Here is a 15,397-nt window from a genome sequence, read left to right on the forward strand (position 1 = left end):
TTTAAAAGAGTTTGTTGCTCTTTGTTATCACTTACTATATTATAAAAAGAAAATGACTAAAGCATTTGAAAATATGCTATACTTTATGGGACTCCTTTTAAATTTAGTAAGTGTAAAGAGTGGGTTTTGATTTATTTGTTGGGTTTTTTTTTTTTTTTGGAGGATTTTTTTGCATCTTGGCAGGCAAGAAGTTGTAGAAATTTTTATGTTTTCCTGAGTAGATTATATTACTATAAATGATTTTCATTTGAATCAACTAAAATGGCGATTAATGGTCTAGTAAAAGTATCATGGTATTCTTTGCAGAGTGTAAGTATTTCTTAACAACAGAACAAATATTTTAAGAAAGATATTTAAGGGCTGGGGCTGTGGCTCAGCGGCAGAGCACTTGCCTAGCATGTGTGAGGTACTGGGTTTTATCCTCAGCACCACATAAAGAATAAACAAATAAAATGAAGGTATTGTACCCTTCTACAACTATAAAAAAAGTTTATTAAAAATTAGGAAAAACATTTAAAAAAAGATTATTTAAAGACAATGACTTCTTGTCTACAAAATATTCTATGTTAACTCCAGTTGAAGATATTTTTATGATATGTTAAATATTTTATAGAAACCCAATATTTTATAGCAGCATTACTATGCTATATATGTATATATATCTGCTATATATTCTGAAGTACTTACTTCATTCTGATTATTTTCATTATTTGATTTGATTTTATCCAGATATCAACATGTTTAAGAATAACAGAGTCTTAGGATTTATGGAATATCTTTAATTGACTTCTCAATGGAGAATCCAGTAAAAAAGGGTTTGAAACTTTTTATCTCTGCCCTATCATTTTTAAACTAATGGTTCATTTTATTTACATTTATTATTAATATTAACAAAAAGAAATTAAGAAGGCTTTTTGCTGGAATAGAAATGAAAAAGCTGAAACAATGTTTTCTCCTTTTTAATTTGTATGTTAACATTATTTTTAGGTTAGTATATTTATTTTGCTACTTCAAACATTAATTCAGTTTTAAAAGTGAATGGAATTTTCTCACATGTTTAAAAAACTAATATCTTTATCATTCTTTCCATAGGTCTCATATCTTTTGGGTGAACAGAAGTCTACCTTTATGGGGCTTACAGGTTGTGTACAATTTTGTTCTATACCTATATTTCTGGGTTTATTCATATTTCACAGAGAAATATTAGTGGAGAAAAACTGTTGATAGTGAAAGTGAGTTTGCTTTTCTGCCTAATCTTTATGCACATCGTACACTAACATTTTTATTCTTTCTTCCTGTTTTCCTGAGCTCTGCATTCTACCTCCTGAGAGTTTCCTGGTAATTAGGATTATACTTCAGAGAGTGTTTGAGAATGTGGAGAAAACTAAAAGTAAACCAGTATGTTAAGACTTCATGTTTTCCCAAGCTGCCTCCATATTCCTGCTTTGTAACTCCTTTAAAATTAATCAAAAGCCTGTCACCATGTTTAGTTTTTACCTTATATTCTCACTGTAACATGGTAGAATCTCAATAAATAGTTGTTAAATGAATGGATGGCTCATATCACCAATACCAAGAGCCTAGTTCCCAAGCAGACACTTGTGTTAATAAAACAAAGGTATGCTCTGGCATAAAAGAAGCTCTTAAAAAAGAAACAGAAAACACGAGAAAGCCAGCATGTCTGAATCGCATTGTTGAGAAGTTCCCTAGAGTTCCTTGTAGCTCTTCTGTTTTCTTTTTTTCTATTGGATTTCATGACCAGCAAACTTTTTATTAAGTGCTGTCTCCTCTACTTTTTGTGTACCTTCAACAAATTCTTTCAATTTCCTGTTAATTTTAAGAAGTATAAATTAATTGGAAAAATGGCACTACTACTATGAAACAGAATTGAGGTGGAAAGACAATTGAGGGAAATAAAAAGTCTCTGAGACTCACTGCTTTGAACAGTCTTTAGAATACTTTTGACTAAATGTTTGATTTGCCTTTTAACATCATGATTGTGAAGTGTATACACTTTATATGTGACAATTGTTTTAGTTATATATTGTGATCATAACTTTGAAATCTATCTTTATTATATCTAGATATTTCATATTTTGTTGAAGTCAAGTTGTTTTTATGTTAATATATACTGACTTTTGTTGCAATGTCACATTAATATATAAATAATCCTTTTCAAATATTTAAATGTTCAGTTAAAATGCTTTTAATCTCTGACCTAGATTCATATCTTTCAGTAAAATGCACTTTTTAAATAAATTAATGTATTTATGAATAGTCATATGTTGTCTTGAAGTATACTTTGATCTATCTACATAGATTTATTTAAGAGTAATATTTTAAACTGTACTCATTTGCAAATAACACTTTGAATAATGAGTGCTAAAAATGTTCTAGAGACCATATAGGAATATGAACATCTGGAAAATTTGGAAGACTTGGAGAAAATCATGAATTTCCTTTTATAATGATGCCTAGCTATAGGATTTATTTCCAAACATATTTTATTTACACTGCTATGAGTTCATCTACTTCTATTGTTCTCGTATTTTAATATTCACTTATATTTCAAATTTCCATTTTAACAGAAGAAAAATTTCAAACTTTAGGGTATCTACTTTTTCTCATTCAGATTATCTTAAATTTTATAGATCTATAAACAAATAGGATAGGTGAGTCATTTTCTGTTTATTTATTTGATTCTATTGGTCCATTTCAAAGTAACTAGAATATTTAAGACAGAATAACATACTTTTTTCTATTTTTTTTTCTTATTACAGTATTTTTCTGGAATTTAAACAGTAGAAATTGAACATACAACAGAGAATAGAGATAGGAATATGTCTAGCCCAGATGCAAAGCAGAATTGGTTATGAAATTAATTCAAATCAAATCTGAAGTCTCTTAAAATGCTGATATGGTCTATATTGTTTAATTTTCGAGGATGTTGCCATTTCATTTTATTTGAGGTGGATGATAGGATTGACTGTATCCAATTTGAAGTTTGTATTTTTTTGTTCCATTTTCTGAAAGGGATTGATGATTTTGGTGGTGCTATTGCTGGTGTTGCTGGAAAAGGATGTTTATTTGATGGCAGGGCAATTGTGTGTGATTTGTTTCTTAGGAACATACACATAAGAACCTATTCTTTACATATTATTTAAACTCTAGCCTGCCTTCCTATTCTAGTCCCACCTTTACATTTGGAATAATAAATAAAAATATATTTATTTAGGACATTAGAAATTAGAGAAACTAAGTTATAATGGTTACATGGCAAACTATGGCTGGGAAACTGCCACCTGCTTACATTTGTTGAAGTGCTAATAAATAACAACCTCTGTCTTATGTGTATGTATTATATATATTTATATGCACAAACACATGTGTACATAATGCACATATATTTTATTGCATTTTTTCATTAAGTTACAATTTATATTTTAGGTATCAGTGGCATTGATAAGTCTATTTGAAACAATACTACTTGGTTATCTGAGTTATAAGGTAAGTTATTTTAATTAGCAATTTTCTGCTGTAGAGCAAGCATACTGCTAGTACTTGCCAAGTATTCCTCTTGTTATAATTCATACTTGGGGATAAGGCAGGCTCTTCTTAAACCACTTTAATTATTTTGAGCCTCTCTAGTATGCAGTAAAAAGCTATACTAATATAGTAAGGTTTTGCTTGATGACTTCAGGTACTTCACTAATTCCCGTGAGTTTACTTACCCATTATATGAATGCTTAGAGTGAGGCAAGCAAATGGAATTCTCTGGATTCTTATTGTTCTCAATCTCTTTTCCTAACATGTAAAAGATACTGAGAGACCAAAAATGTGTCTGTTAGGAATTATTTTAATACATTATCTTAATTACTAGTGAGGTTTTATTGGGCTAACACAATTTAACAAATATTTATTTAACTTGTATTTGATGAAGTTTGTGTATTTTTTTCATGCAGACCTCTACACTTTTACATGGCTCTTTTCTCCGTGAGTTTGCAACCTAGAAAAGGGGTGGGCAGAGAAAAATTACACAGATAACTATAGTACAAGGCAGATTATAAGAAGAATTTTCTGTGAGATGTAAGTTAAATACCATGAGGATTCATAGGAGAGGAAATACTTGACTGACAAGCAGAGTCCATGAATTAGTGATTTCAGTAAGGTAAGATGGAAAGACAGGATAATTGAGATTGGAAGAACTAGCAAAAGCTTAAAGGAATATACACATGAATTGGAGAAATGACAAATAATTATGTTTGGTTGGAATTTGAGGGTTTTGTATAGCGAATATCAGAGAGGTCACAGAGACATCACAGTGATGATTGCTCAGTTAAGACATACTGAAGTATGAAAGAAAAACCAACCTTGTGTTTTTGGTAGGCAAAATGAATTGCTAGATCTGATGAAAGAATATGAAGGTAGAAGCTAAAAAAAAAATCACCAACTCATTGGTTGATAAGTGAGAAGAAGTATACTGAAATGCCATTACCAAAGATTTTCTGAGTTTGAATGACTGGAAATATTGTAGACATACTTGAGAGTTATATAAAGAAAAAATGATAAAGTTGGGGCCCAGATAGATAAAACAATCAAACTGAATTCAGAAAAGATGAATCTGACATGCTGATGGATGAATCAAGGAGACATGAGATGGAAATAATGGAGAATGAGGACCAGGAAATTTCAAAAGAGTTATTTATTTAGGTTTGGCAGTGATTTTCAGAGAGTATTAACGGTAGTCATGATCTCATGCTTCGGATAGTTACTAAGGTAGAAGTTTAGGTTCTGTTGATGGAGATGAGTATCTTGTTTTGGTTTTGAAGGAAGTACAGAGTAATTAAGGATACAGGGCAATAGACAAGGAAGCTAAATTATTCAGTTTCATTGATAATTTCTTTACCTACATCAACAAGTATAGTAAAGGTCATATTTTTGTGGAATATTTTAGTCAACCTTTTCATTGCTGTGACCTAAACAACTCGAATTGTGTGTTTGGGGATCATGGTTTCAGAGGTCTTGGTCCAGAGATGGCTGACTCCATTGCTCAGGGCCGAAGTGAGATAGTATCTTACAGGAAAAGAACTCAGCTGAGGAAAGCTTCTTAGGTCTTTTCAGTGTTAGGAAGAAGCACCCTTCCACCTTGATCTTCACTCAATTTATCCAGTCACACCCCGAGTGCCTACAGTTACCACCTCCTCGTCAGTTCATGCAAACTAGGGTGGACTGATTTAGGTTACAGCTCACATAATCATTTCACCTCTGAATATTGCTGCATTAACAGGAGCTTTTTGAGAACACTTTATGTTCATCCTACAACAGAGTACTCTTATCACACATTAATTTCTTTTAAAAACAAGTTTAGAAGATGCATTCTTTAGATTATTTTACAAGCCAGAAGTTTTCATAGTCATTCACCATTTTCTTTGGCTCACTTATATTCTTTTTAGTTTTTCTTTAATGACATTTAAAGAAAATAAGATCAATTTCTATGACAGTAAGGTTGATGAATAAGAAAGTGTATCAAAAAAGGAATGAGTGCTTAAACACTATTGAGGGGTTGATTTAAATATTTATGAGAAGAAATAAGATGTTAGAAATATCTGAAGAAGAAAAACATTATATAAAATTATATGAATTATGGTAAATGCAAGAAGCTTGAGAAAAATTTATTGAATTCAGAAATTAGGAGACTATTGACTAATCCCGCCAAAGACTATAGTTTTAGTGGAATGTCGTTCAAAGTAAAAATTGTGAAATGGAGAATGTTACTGAACTGGGGCAGGAGCTCACCAGAAGTAGTAGAACAACACAGGGAAGAACTTCTAAGGATAGGAACCATCTGCATTGTTTAAAGAAAGAAGGTGCAGAAAAGATAAAAATATGACAGAAATGAAGTTTAGGAAAGGAACAGAATAGACTTAAGGAATAGCTTTGAAAAGGCTGAGTACAGTACCAGGAGTGTCTAAAAGTTCTGGACTAAATCCTTTGCTTTATCAAATAATCCATTAGGGCATTAAATTTTCACAGTTTCACCTAGATATTAGATATTTCTGAGTTTAAAATATATATATATATATATATATATATATATATATATATATATATATCTTTTCAAACATTCTAATCATTCACTTATCATGTTTCTCAAAAGAGTAGACTCACAGACATAATTTTTATTTCAAAAGTTAGTATAAGTGGTATATTTGTGGCTCAATTTAAGTTTATATATGTGCCCGACATTATGAACAATGGAAATGGAATTTATTGGGTTAAAGTTCCTTAATGTGAAATGTGTGATGAGTATTGAATGTAAAGTATAAAAAGTAATATATTTTTAAAAAACAGATGTGGGTATTTTGGATACATTAATTATATCTCTTCGACTAGTATAAGAATATTTGCAAAAACATACCATTGCCAAAATATTAATATTAATTTGTGAATGTATTTGCTCCAAATTCTAACTTAAAAGTAATATAAAAGTAACTTTCGGTGTTTTGCTAACAGAACTCTTGACATAATTTAAGAAGTCATTTAAAAAACACACAGAGATTCAAGATTATTTTCCATTGCAATTAGATGATGGCAGCATTTATAATTAATTACTTCCTATCATTTATAAAATGAAAGCAGATCATTATAAGCTTTAGCATACAGGGCTAGATGATGTATAATATTTCCAGTCTGGCCCTCAACAACATTAATGGCTTAGATGGAGGAGAGGTAGATGGTAGAGTTGAGTAAGAGTTACAAAGGAAACATGGTAAAAAGGAGTTATATGACAGTAAAAGGACAAGTTATTGTTAATTATCTTCTTTTCATCTCATAAATTTAGTCAAATTCATGAACTCTTTTGACTTCTTCAGTGTAGTGTTAGCTAACTGTTTTTTTTTAAGGAATAAATTAAGTAGTTGGTAATATTTTGTGGCCTACAAATAAGGCAAATTTGGATAGCAGAATCTAAAGTGTATTTTTTTCCTTGACTTAGTTTACTAAGAAAAATAAGACAAAAATTGATATTGCTTTTCATTAACAATTGCATCTTGGGCTGGGGCTGTGGCTCAGTGGTAGACTGCTTGCCTTTCTTGTGTGAGGCACTGGGTTCAATCTTCAGTACCACATAAAAATGAAATAAAGCTATTATATCCACCTATAACAAAACAAAACAAAATTAAAATAACCCATAAAAAATAAGAAAAAAATTGCATCTTTTCCTAATACTGTTTCTTGTTAGATTTATGAGAAATCAATATTAATAGCTAGTCAACTTATACCTTTCTTATATTTATGTGTATATATATGCATGTAGTATATATTTAATATTTTAAAATAAATATAACATTATGCCAGAACTTGGTAACTCTTGAAATTAGAGGTTCTAACATCAGCATAACTCAATCTTTGATACTTAAAACAGTTTAAACTCTCATGGAGGCTAAGAATGAAATTAGCAGAAATGTAAATAAAGTACATGCTGAAATTTGCAGATAATGAATTAAGATCCATGGAATTAACTAATTTCATTTTCTATCAGACAGAACTTCAGGTCTGTGCTTAAATAATCTTTCCATTTATGTTTATAGCTAGTTGGCAAAACAACTATAGTAATTGCCCTGCACTAAAGTTCTTATTCTTCTGCCACCATAAATACCCTCTAATTCTTTTATCAACTGCTTTCAAAATAGAACTCTATTTATGCACACATATTCATTAAATGAAAAGGAAACAAAAACAAACCCCAGCACAGTTTCTAAACCTCTGCAAACAGAAATTCATTATACCTAGTCTTTTGTTAAATCTATGATTGTTTTTTCTATAATCACTCTTAAAATGCAATGATTGTGAAAATTTAACACCATAATGGCTTATTTCTGATAAAGCGAAGGATTTAGTCTAAGACTCTTTGACATTCTTAATGACAATAATAAAAACTATATTGTGTACACACACACACACATACACACACACACAGAGTGAATCAGCAATAGGAAGTTTAATATAATGTAGTAATAGTTTTATTTTAGAGCTTCAGTCTTATCAAGCACTGTACCAGGAATGGAGCATACCATTCGTAACATACACTGGTGCTGACTCTCACCATATGGATTTAAAAATCTGTAGTGTTGTAATGTTTTTGGTGTATAAAAACAAACTGAAAGAAGAGAAGTGAAAGAAATTGATGTAGAACTGGGAGGGCTGGCATAGACCTGTAATCCCAATAACTCTGAAGGCTGAGACAGGAGGAGGATTATAAATTTGAGGCTGGCCTCAGCCATTTAATGAGGCCCTATGCAACTTAGAGAGACCCTGTCCCAAAATATAAATAAATAAATAAATAAATAAATAAATTAATTAATAAGGGGCTGGGGATGTGCCTCAGTGGTTAAGTGTAGGAGGATTGTAAGTTTGAGGCTGGCCCAGCAATATAACAAGACCCTAAGCAACTTAGAGAGACCCTGACCCAAAATAAATTAAAAAAAATAAGAATAGAAAGGGGCTGGGGATGTGGTTCAGTGGTTAAGTGTTTCTAGGTTCAACCTTCAATAAAAGGAAGGAAGGAAGAAAGAGAGGGAGGGAAGGAGGGAGGGAGGGAAGAAGGAAGCCTAATGTGAAGAGTAGATCTTGCTTACAGTGAGTATGGAGTATGTTAAGGCAAGTTTCACAAAACTTGAAAGACTCTCAATTAAAAGGTAAAAGGTGTGTGTGAATTAACTGCAAAACAAAAGTTTCTTGAAGAATTATATTCAAAGAAGTTTTTGAAGGCATATTTTAAGGAGTAAAAAGAGTGTGGAAGAAATGACTTTTCAAATAAGGGTAGAGAGGTCAGCAAGAATGATGTAGTGCATTTCTAGTTGTAATAAGACTTCTGTCTTTTTGTTCTTGAAGTGTGTTACTGGTTACAGAGTTTTGAAGTGAGTGGTCATTGGGTGGAGTGAGGGTATTGTATTGGTTGTTAAATGCCCCTTTTGAAATATAATCCACTTAATAATGCAGGATGTGAGTAGGAATGGGGCAAGAATGAAGGGACAAATACTAATTAGGAGGCTTGAATAGGTCAGAGTGGGAATTAAATGAGAATAAACATTAGAAACTTTCAAGATCTATTTACAAAATGTACGTTTGTTTGGTAAACTATACCTAGGTAGCATGTGAAAGGAAGAGTTAAGGGCTTCTCAAGGATATTTGGTTTGTGTGTGCCTGGGAAACCAGGCAGGAAAAAAAGCATAAATTTTGCATTTAGGTATAAAATCCTTTTGAGGCATCCATGTGAAACAGTGGATTAGGCAATTGATCTGAGTTAGAATCTCAGAAATGAAATAGCGTTTGGAGCAAGAGGTACAATATTGGAAGTTATAGGGTTATCAGTAGTTATAAGTTGCAATTAAAACGTACATGAGAATACGTAATGTGGGTATACAGATAAGAACTTCTACATGCTTTCTTCCAGAAAATTTCCATTGAAATCTGGTTACAAGTTTAATAACTTATACATAACTATATTCAGGAAGTTTTTAAACAATTGTTTTCCATTTGGAACCATTATAAAGGAATATAAATACTTAAGATCAAAAATAAAATAAAATAATTGTATTAAAGAAGGGGAAGAGGATGTATAAAATATTTGGGAGTTTCACTTATCAATTTAACTATGTAATTGAGCCCCAAGTGTATAAGGAAATGAGTTCAGTAAAATGTTTCAAACACTTGCCAAGGAGATTAGAGGTGAAGGTTTAGGAGTAAAGCTTTCTAACCAGAGGCAGAAACATGTTATAAAAGTATGAAAAGACCTACTGTGTCCAAGGAACTGTGTAAAACTTAATATGGATGAATCTGTGGTTGAACTCAGAGAAGGGTTAGAAATATTGCACATAGACCGCATCAGTAACCAGAGCTCAAATTGTGAAGCTTCGCAGAATATAATGAGGAATTTGGATTTTATTATCTCAAGAATGGGAATTTGGTATTTCAGAAAGAATCCTTTGCCTTTAATATGGAAGATAAATCAGAACTGAAATTACTTAGTCATATACCATTATAGGACATTTCTAATGATTCCTTGTAAAAATCAGAAAAAAAGAGATTAATATAAGTGGAAATGAGAAGACAGAGGAAAGAAATAGAAAATATTTTATTTCCATTTGTCAAAATTGCTAAGAAAGTTTTTCAAATCCCTATACCATCCTTCTCATACATGCTACTGAGATGGATGATCAATGTATGCAAAATTCAAAATTCTCATCCAGTTCGACTTTAGCATGTCCTCAGTTTAGATCATTATGGGGCAGAGAATCTTCATGGGAGCTATCTGTCTCCTCTTTCATTTCCTCACTTTTTTTGATGCCTACTGATATGGGCCTCCAAGGACAAAGGAGGAGCAGGAGTAAAGTGAGATCTGTATTTGGGATGAAGTCACTTGTCTGGCGGTTGTAGTCTGGTGTTGGGTTGCTCTGCATGATGAATATCAGTACTATTTTTTTTTCTCTGGGGGGTGTTTTGTGGCTCTTCTAGGACCTTTGGTTGAAGTTCCCTAGAGGCTTAATGACTCAGGCTAGTCACCAGAACTCTGACACAGACCTTTGGATTCTGAGATCCACCATTTGTTGAGGTACCATTTCACCTTCATCCACACAGAATCTGAATGTAATCCATTTCAAAAATGACCCTAGTTTTCATTTTTCAGAATATGTATCTGGCTTTTATAAAATAGGCACTTTCATTTTAAAATTGGAGGAACTGTGGCTTGCTGTCATCACTGTTCTCTTTATTTTGCTCTTCTGATTTTTCATGTTTTAGGCATTACTGTATACAATCTCATGTCTAAGTCAAACTCAGTGATCTCCTTGATCCTTTTCACTTAACTTGAGGTGATGGACCATAGCACCTGGAACATCTTCATACAGAGGTTCTCCTAAATAACTTTCCTCCACCTGTTCCCTATGTATCACTTTTAATACACCCTGGAGAAAGGTGATGAACTAATGCCAACAAAGCCTATCTGACTACATAGGTCATAGCTGATCTAGAACCTTGCTTTGGGTTGTGGAAGTGTTTTATATCACTATATTGTTTTAAGCTATTGGGATTTCAAGGAAAACTTAAAAATAATCCCAACTTTATATTACAAGGTAATTGGAATTTATATGGAAGCCAGATTTCTAATTGCTTTTCCAAAACATAGATTTCATAGAAGAGAAAACTCCTTTAGGAAATTCTGAGTTCTTTATTATTAGTGAGAATATTAGTTTGATTTCTGTTTTTGTAACAAGAAATCTAAATCTGGGTGCTTTATTTATCTTAGAGTTTTAGAGACTGAAAGTCTAAGATTGGGTGCTGGTATGTGTTCAGTTTCTGACAAGGTCCTCACAATGGGCGACATGACCATTTAGGGAGCACATGGGGAAGAGATCACATGGTGAGGCAGGAAGCCAGAGATATCCAGAGGCTGTTTTTTTTTTTTTCATAAAAACTGCAGGAACTAACTGGGGTTACACAAGAACTGTATCAATCCCTTTGGAAGATGATGTCCTATGACCTAATTTCCTTCCAGTGGTCCCCACCCTTAAGGATCCCACCACCTCTGTTTCCCACACTGAGAATCAAGCTTCCAAGATATGAACCTTTGGGAGACATACTCAAGCCATTTTCAAACTGTGACAGCCCCATTCAGGAAAGTGTCAGTGATTATCTTAAAATCAGGGTCATTAAACAAATTAAATGTACAAAAAACAATAAAATTTAAAAAAAAAAAGAAAAAAAATAACAAGTGTTGGTGAGGATGTGAAGAATTGGGAACCCTTGCACATTGTTGATGGGAATGTGAGTAAGTACAGACATTTTAGAAAACTGTGTGAAGTTTCTTCACAAAACTGGAAACAGAACTACCACGTGACAACAAAACCTTGATCTTGTGTATGTAGTCCTCAGGAAATGAAATCAGGATGTCAAAGAAAGTTCTATATTTCCATATTCACTGTAGCATTCTTCATAATAGCCAAGTTATGTCAAGTACATAAGTGCCATTAGCAGAGTAATGGATAGACAAAACCTGGCACATATACACAGTGTAAAATTATTTAGTCATGCAAAAGTGAAATCCTGGCCATTTGTGACAACATTGATGAAACAGGAGTGAAATAAACCAGGCACAGAAAGACATATTCATGATCTCACTCTTGTATGAAATCTAAAAATGTTGGTCTCAGAAATTGAGAGTAGAATGTTGGTTACCAGAGGATGGGGAGAATTTTGGGGAGGGAGAGATAGGGAAAGTTTGAATGGCTAGTATGTTACAGTTAGAAAAGAGCAAGATGTTCTGTTGTGCTATTGTACAGTAGGGTAACTACAGAGAACCATAATATATTGTACATTTCAAAAGCTAGATGAAAGGATTTTCAAAGTTTTCACCAGAAAGAAATGATGTTTCAGGAGATAGATAAATTTTACCCAATTCAAACATTATACAATGTATACATGCAGCAAAATATCACATGATTTTAATATGTATAATTTTTATTATTTTTATTATGAACAGGTTAAAATTAATTAATTAACATAAATCCACACAATGATAAATTCAAAAATTAAAATCAGAGTCAGCTTCATGGACACGTTATCCATGTATTTGCACAGGGCTACATGACTAGAAGTAGCCACACGTCACTTCTTGAAATTGATAAAAATTTGTTAATAAGAGGGCCTGTACATTCATTTCACATAGGGCCTGCAAATTATGTATTTGATTTTGATTAATATCATACTACATGGGTTGGGAGGTTAGAATGTAGGTGATTAAAAAGGTTTTTCCCTTAAATTTGATTAAAGTAAAAACAAAATACCAACAATTGTTAGGAAGCACATGTGTTTTACAAACTACTTAATATATGTTACAATGAGTGAATGTAAGTATTAAAATAAAAAGACTGAGTCACTTTTTAAATGATTCTGTAGGTTTTATTTTTACAAGTAAATTTTCTTCCATGATAAGCTATTAGATTGAAATGTTATGTGTAATATTCATAAATTCCTATGAATACATTGGGAGAGCACAACAACATGTAAAAACATAATCTCTAAGCTATTGCTACATCTCTGCATTGTGACCAGTAACTTTTTAACCTTTTTTTACTAGAGAAATTCTGACTACTGTTTTTTCTCCTTTTAATAGGATTAAGTATAATTGACTTTCATTTTTATTAATTTCTTTCTTGGAAGGGAAACATCTGGGAACAGATTTTAAGAATACCCTTCATCTTGGAAATAATTAATGCAGTTCCCTTCATTATCTCAGTAAGTCAAAAAATCTTAGAGAATAAAATTTTTGTTATTAAATTTAAGCAAATTATTTAACTGCTTTTATATAATATTGTAGCTGAGATAACTGGACTTAGACTTTGGTTAAAATCATCCTACTAAAAATAAGAAGTCATTTGGATAATGAATTGTTAATTCAGGGAAATCTAATGTAATTCAGTGCAATAGCAAAATGGAATTCTAGAAATTTATATTTGAACAAATGTCAATATTGTCTGAAGAGACTCAAAATTACTTGCTCCATTTCTTGTTTATGTGATGGAATTTAAAAAATAGAAACAAGCCGGGTGTGGTGGCACATGCCTGCAATCCCAGTGACTTGGGAGGCTGAGGCAGGTAGTTCATAATTTAAAGGCCAGTCTCAGCAACTTAGTGAGGACCTAAGCAACTTAATGAGACCCTGACTCATTCTAAAGGTCTGAGGATATGGCTTAGTGGTGAAGCACTCCTGAGTTTAATCCCCATTGCCCTTACCCCCACAAAAGAAATAAATTAACCTGTATTTCTACAGGTTTCTCATACTGAGAACATATTTATCACTAGTTAACTATAGGATTTACTAAGTCCAAGTGTCTCTTTAATAAGAAGGTTGCCAAGAAACAGATAATAGTTTGTTCTTTATCAACGGACTCTCCAATCCCTATTACACAGTATTAACCTATTCAAGTGCAATCCTACAGATATGTAACCCATAAATTCCACGTTTGCAAAATTAGTTTTTATTTATTTATTTATTTTTTCAAAATTAGTTTTTAATCTCAATTTGATGTAATGCCTATAGGGATTATACTTTCTAACACTATTTGAATTTTATTTGGAAAATTTTGAAAATAAGTAGATATCAGTTTTGGCAAATAATTTAATTTGAGTGATTTATTTTCAGAAGGAAATGAAACTAGATTAAATGACAAGCTAAATAACTAACTATATAAATATAATTTCTACTGAATGTAGTTTTCCAATGTTACTTGAAGTAGTTCAGTCTGAAGACAGTCAGTGGTAATGTTATAAAAGACTAAGCCTTCTCTCCTGGTTGCTGCTTACCATCTTAGGTAAGAGGAAGAGAGAGCCAAAGTCTTTTATAAAATCTAACACTAAAAGATTTAATAATAGAATTAGCATAGTTATATCTGACATCTAATGAGCGCTTATTATTTTCTTTCTGCTTCTGTAATAATTTCCCTAAGAAAGACTTAGACAATGAATGAAAGATCATATCTCCTCCTTGAGTTTCTTTAATAATGAGTATAAGGCATTTACCTTGTTTTAAATCATTGCACAGTCTTTAATAATTTTATTCTGTTTTGCATTTCTTTTTTAACCTCCTAGGTGTAACTTCCTGCTTTGAGATTAAAGTCAGTTTTTGTTTGTTTTTTTTAGATATTCTGGCCTTCCTTGAGGAATTTATTTGTTCCAGTATTTCTAAACTGTTGGCTTGCCAAACATGCCTTGGAAAATATGATTGTAAGTATAAAAGTGAAGCACAAATAGAAAAATATTTTTAAAACATTTACTATTTCTTACTTATTTTTAGTGATTAAGCAGAAACAGATGATGTTTTTGGATCCGATTTTGCACTTTTCCATTATTCCTTTTCCCATAAAATATAAATTATATGGAATGTATTTAATTATAATTATTTTTTCAAATGTTTCATTTTTAAACATTTTCATTTGGTGTCAGCAAACAGTTCTATTTGAATGCTTGTAATAATAAACTATTGGGTGAAGTATTGTTAAATAATTAAAGTGATATGCAATACAAATATGTATGTTGATTGAGTTTAAATACCAGTCTGCTATATGCTGATCAAGAGGAAAACTTATAAAATGCCTATATTGGCTAGTTACTACCTTTGTAGGGCTTAGTAAATAAAAATGGTTCACATTTTTTGGATTTCATCAAACCTACACCTAACTGCTATTGGACTAGTTCAGTTGGGTAGACAATCTTCTGAACACAAATGCCCTTCTTTCCCAAGGCCATCTCTTTACATACAATGGAACTCCCGGTTTTAAGAATTTAGGGAAGTGATTTTGCTAAATTTTCCTTAATTGTAGGTAGTTTTGTGTTCCATGAA

At 31.9% G+C, this 15,397-nt stretch overlaps 1 protein-coding gene across 3 annotated transcripts in view; it reads left to right on the forward strand.

Moving 5' to 3' along the window:
• Kcnt2 (potassium sodium-activated channel subfamily T member 2) overlaps window positions 1-15,397 on the forward strand; it is a 360,854-nt gene that overhangs the window by 113,126 nt on the left and 232,331 nt on the right. For all 3 annotated transcript variants that reach the window (XM_027948819.2, XM_027948820.2, XM_027948821.2), the window contains exons 4-7: window positions 1,093-1,141; window positions 3,448-3,507; window positions 13,219-13,293; window positions 14,698-14,781. In XM_027948819.2, the coding sequence (XP_027804620.1) occupies window positions 1,093-1,141; window positions 3,448-3,507; window positions 13,219-13,293; window positions 14,698-14,781 (268 nt within the window). The remainder of the gene's footprint in view (window positions 1-1,092; window positions 1,142-3,447; window positions 3,508-13,218; window positions 13,294-14,697; window positions 14,782-15,397) is intronic.

The sequence above is a fragment of the Marmota flaviventris genome, chromosome 12 (genome assembly GCF_047511675.1).
Source record: "Marmota flaviventris isolate mMarFla1 chromosome 12, mMarFla1.hap1, whole genome shotgun sequence".
In the NCBI taxonomy this organism is placed as follows: domain Eukaryota; kingdom Metazoa; phylum Chordata; class Mammalia; order Rodentia; family Sciuridae; genus Marmota; species Marmota flaviventris.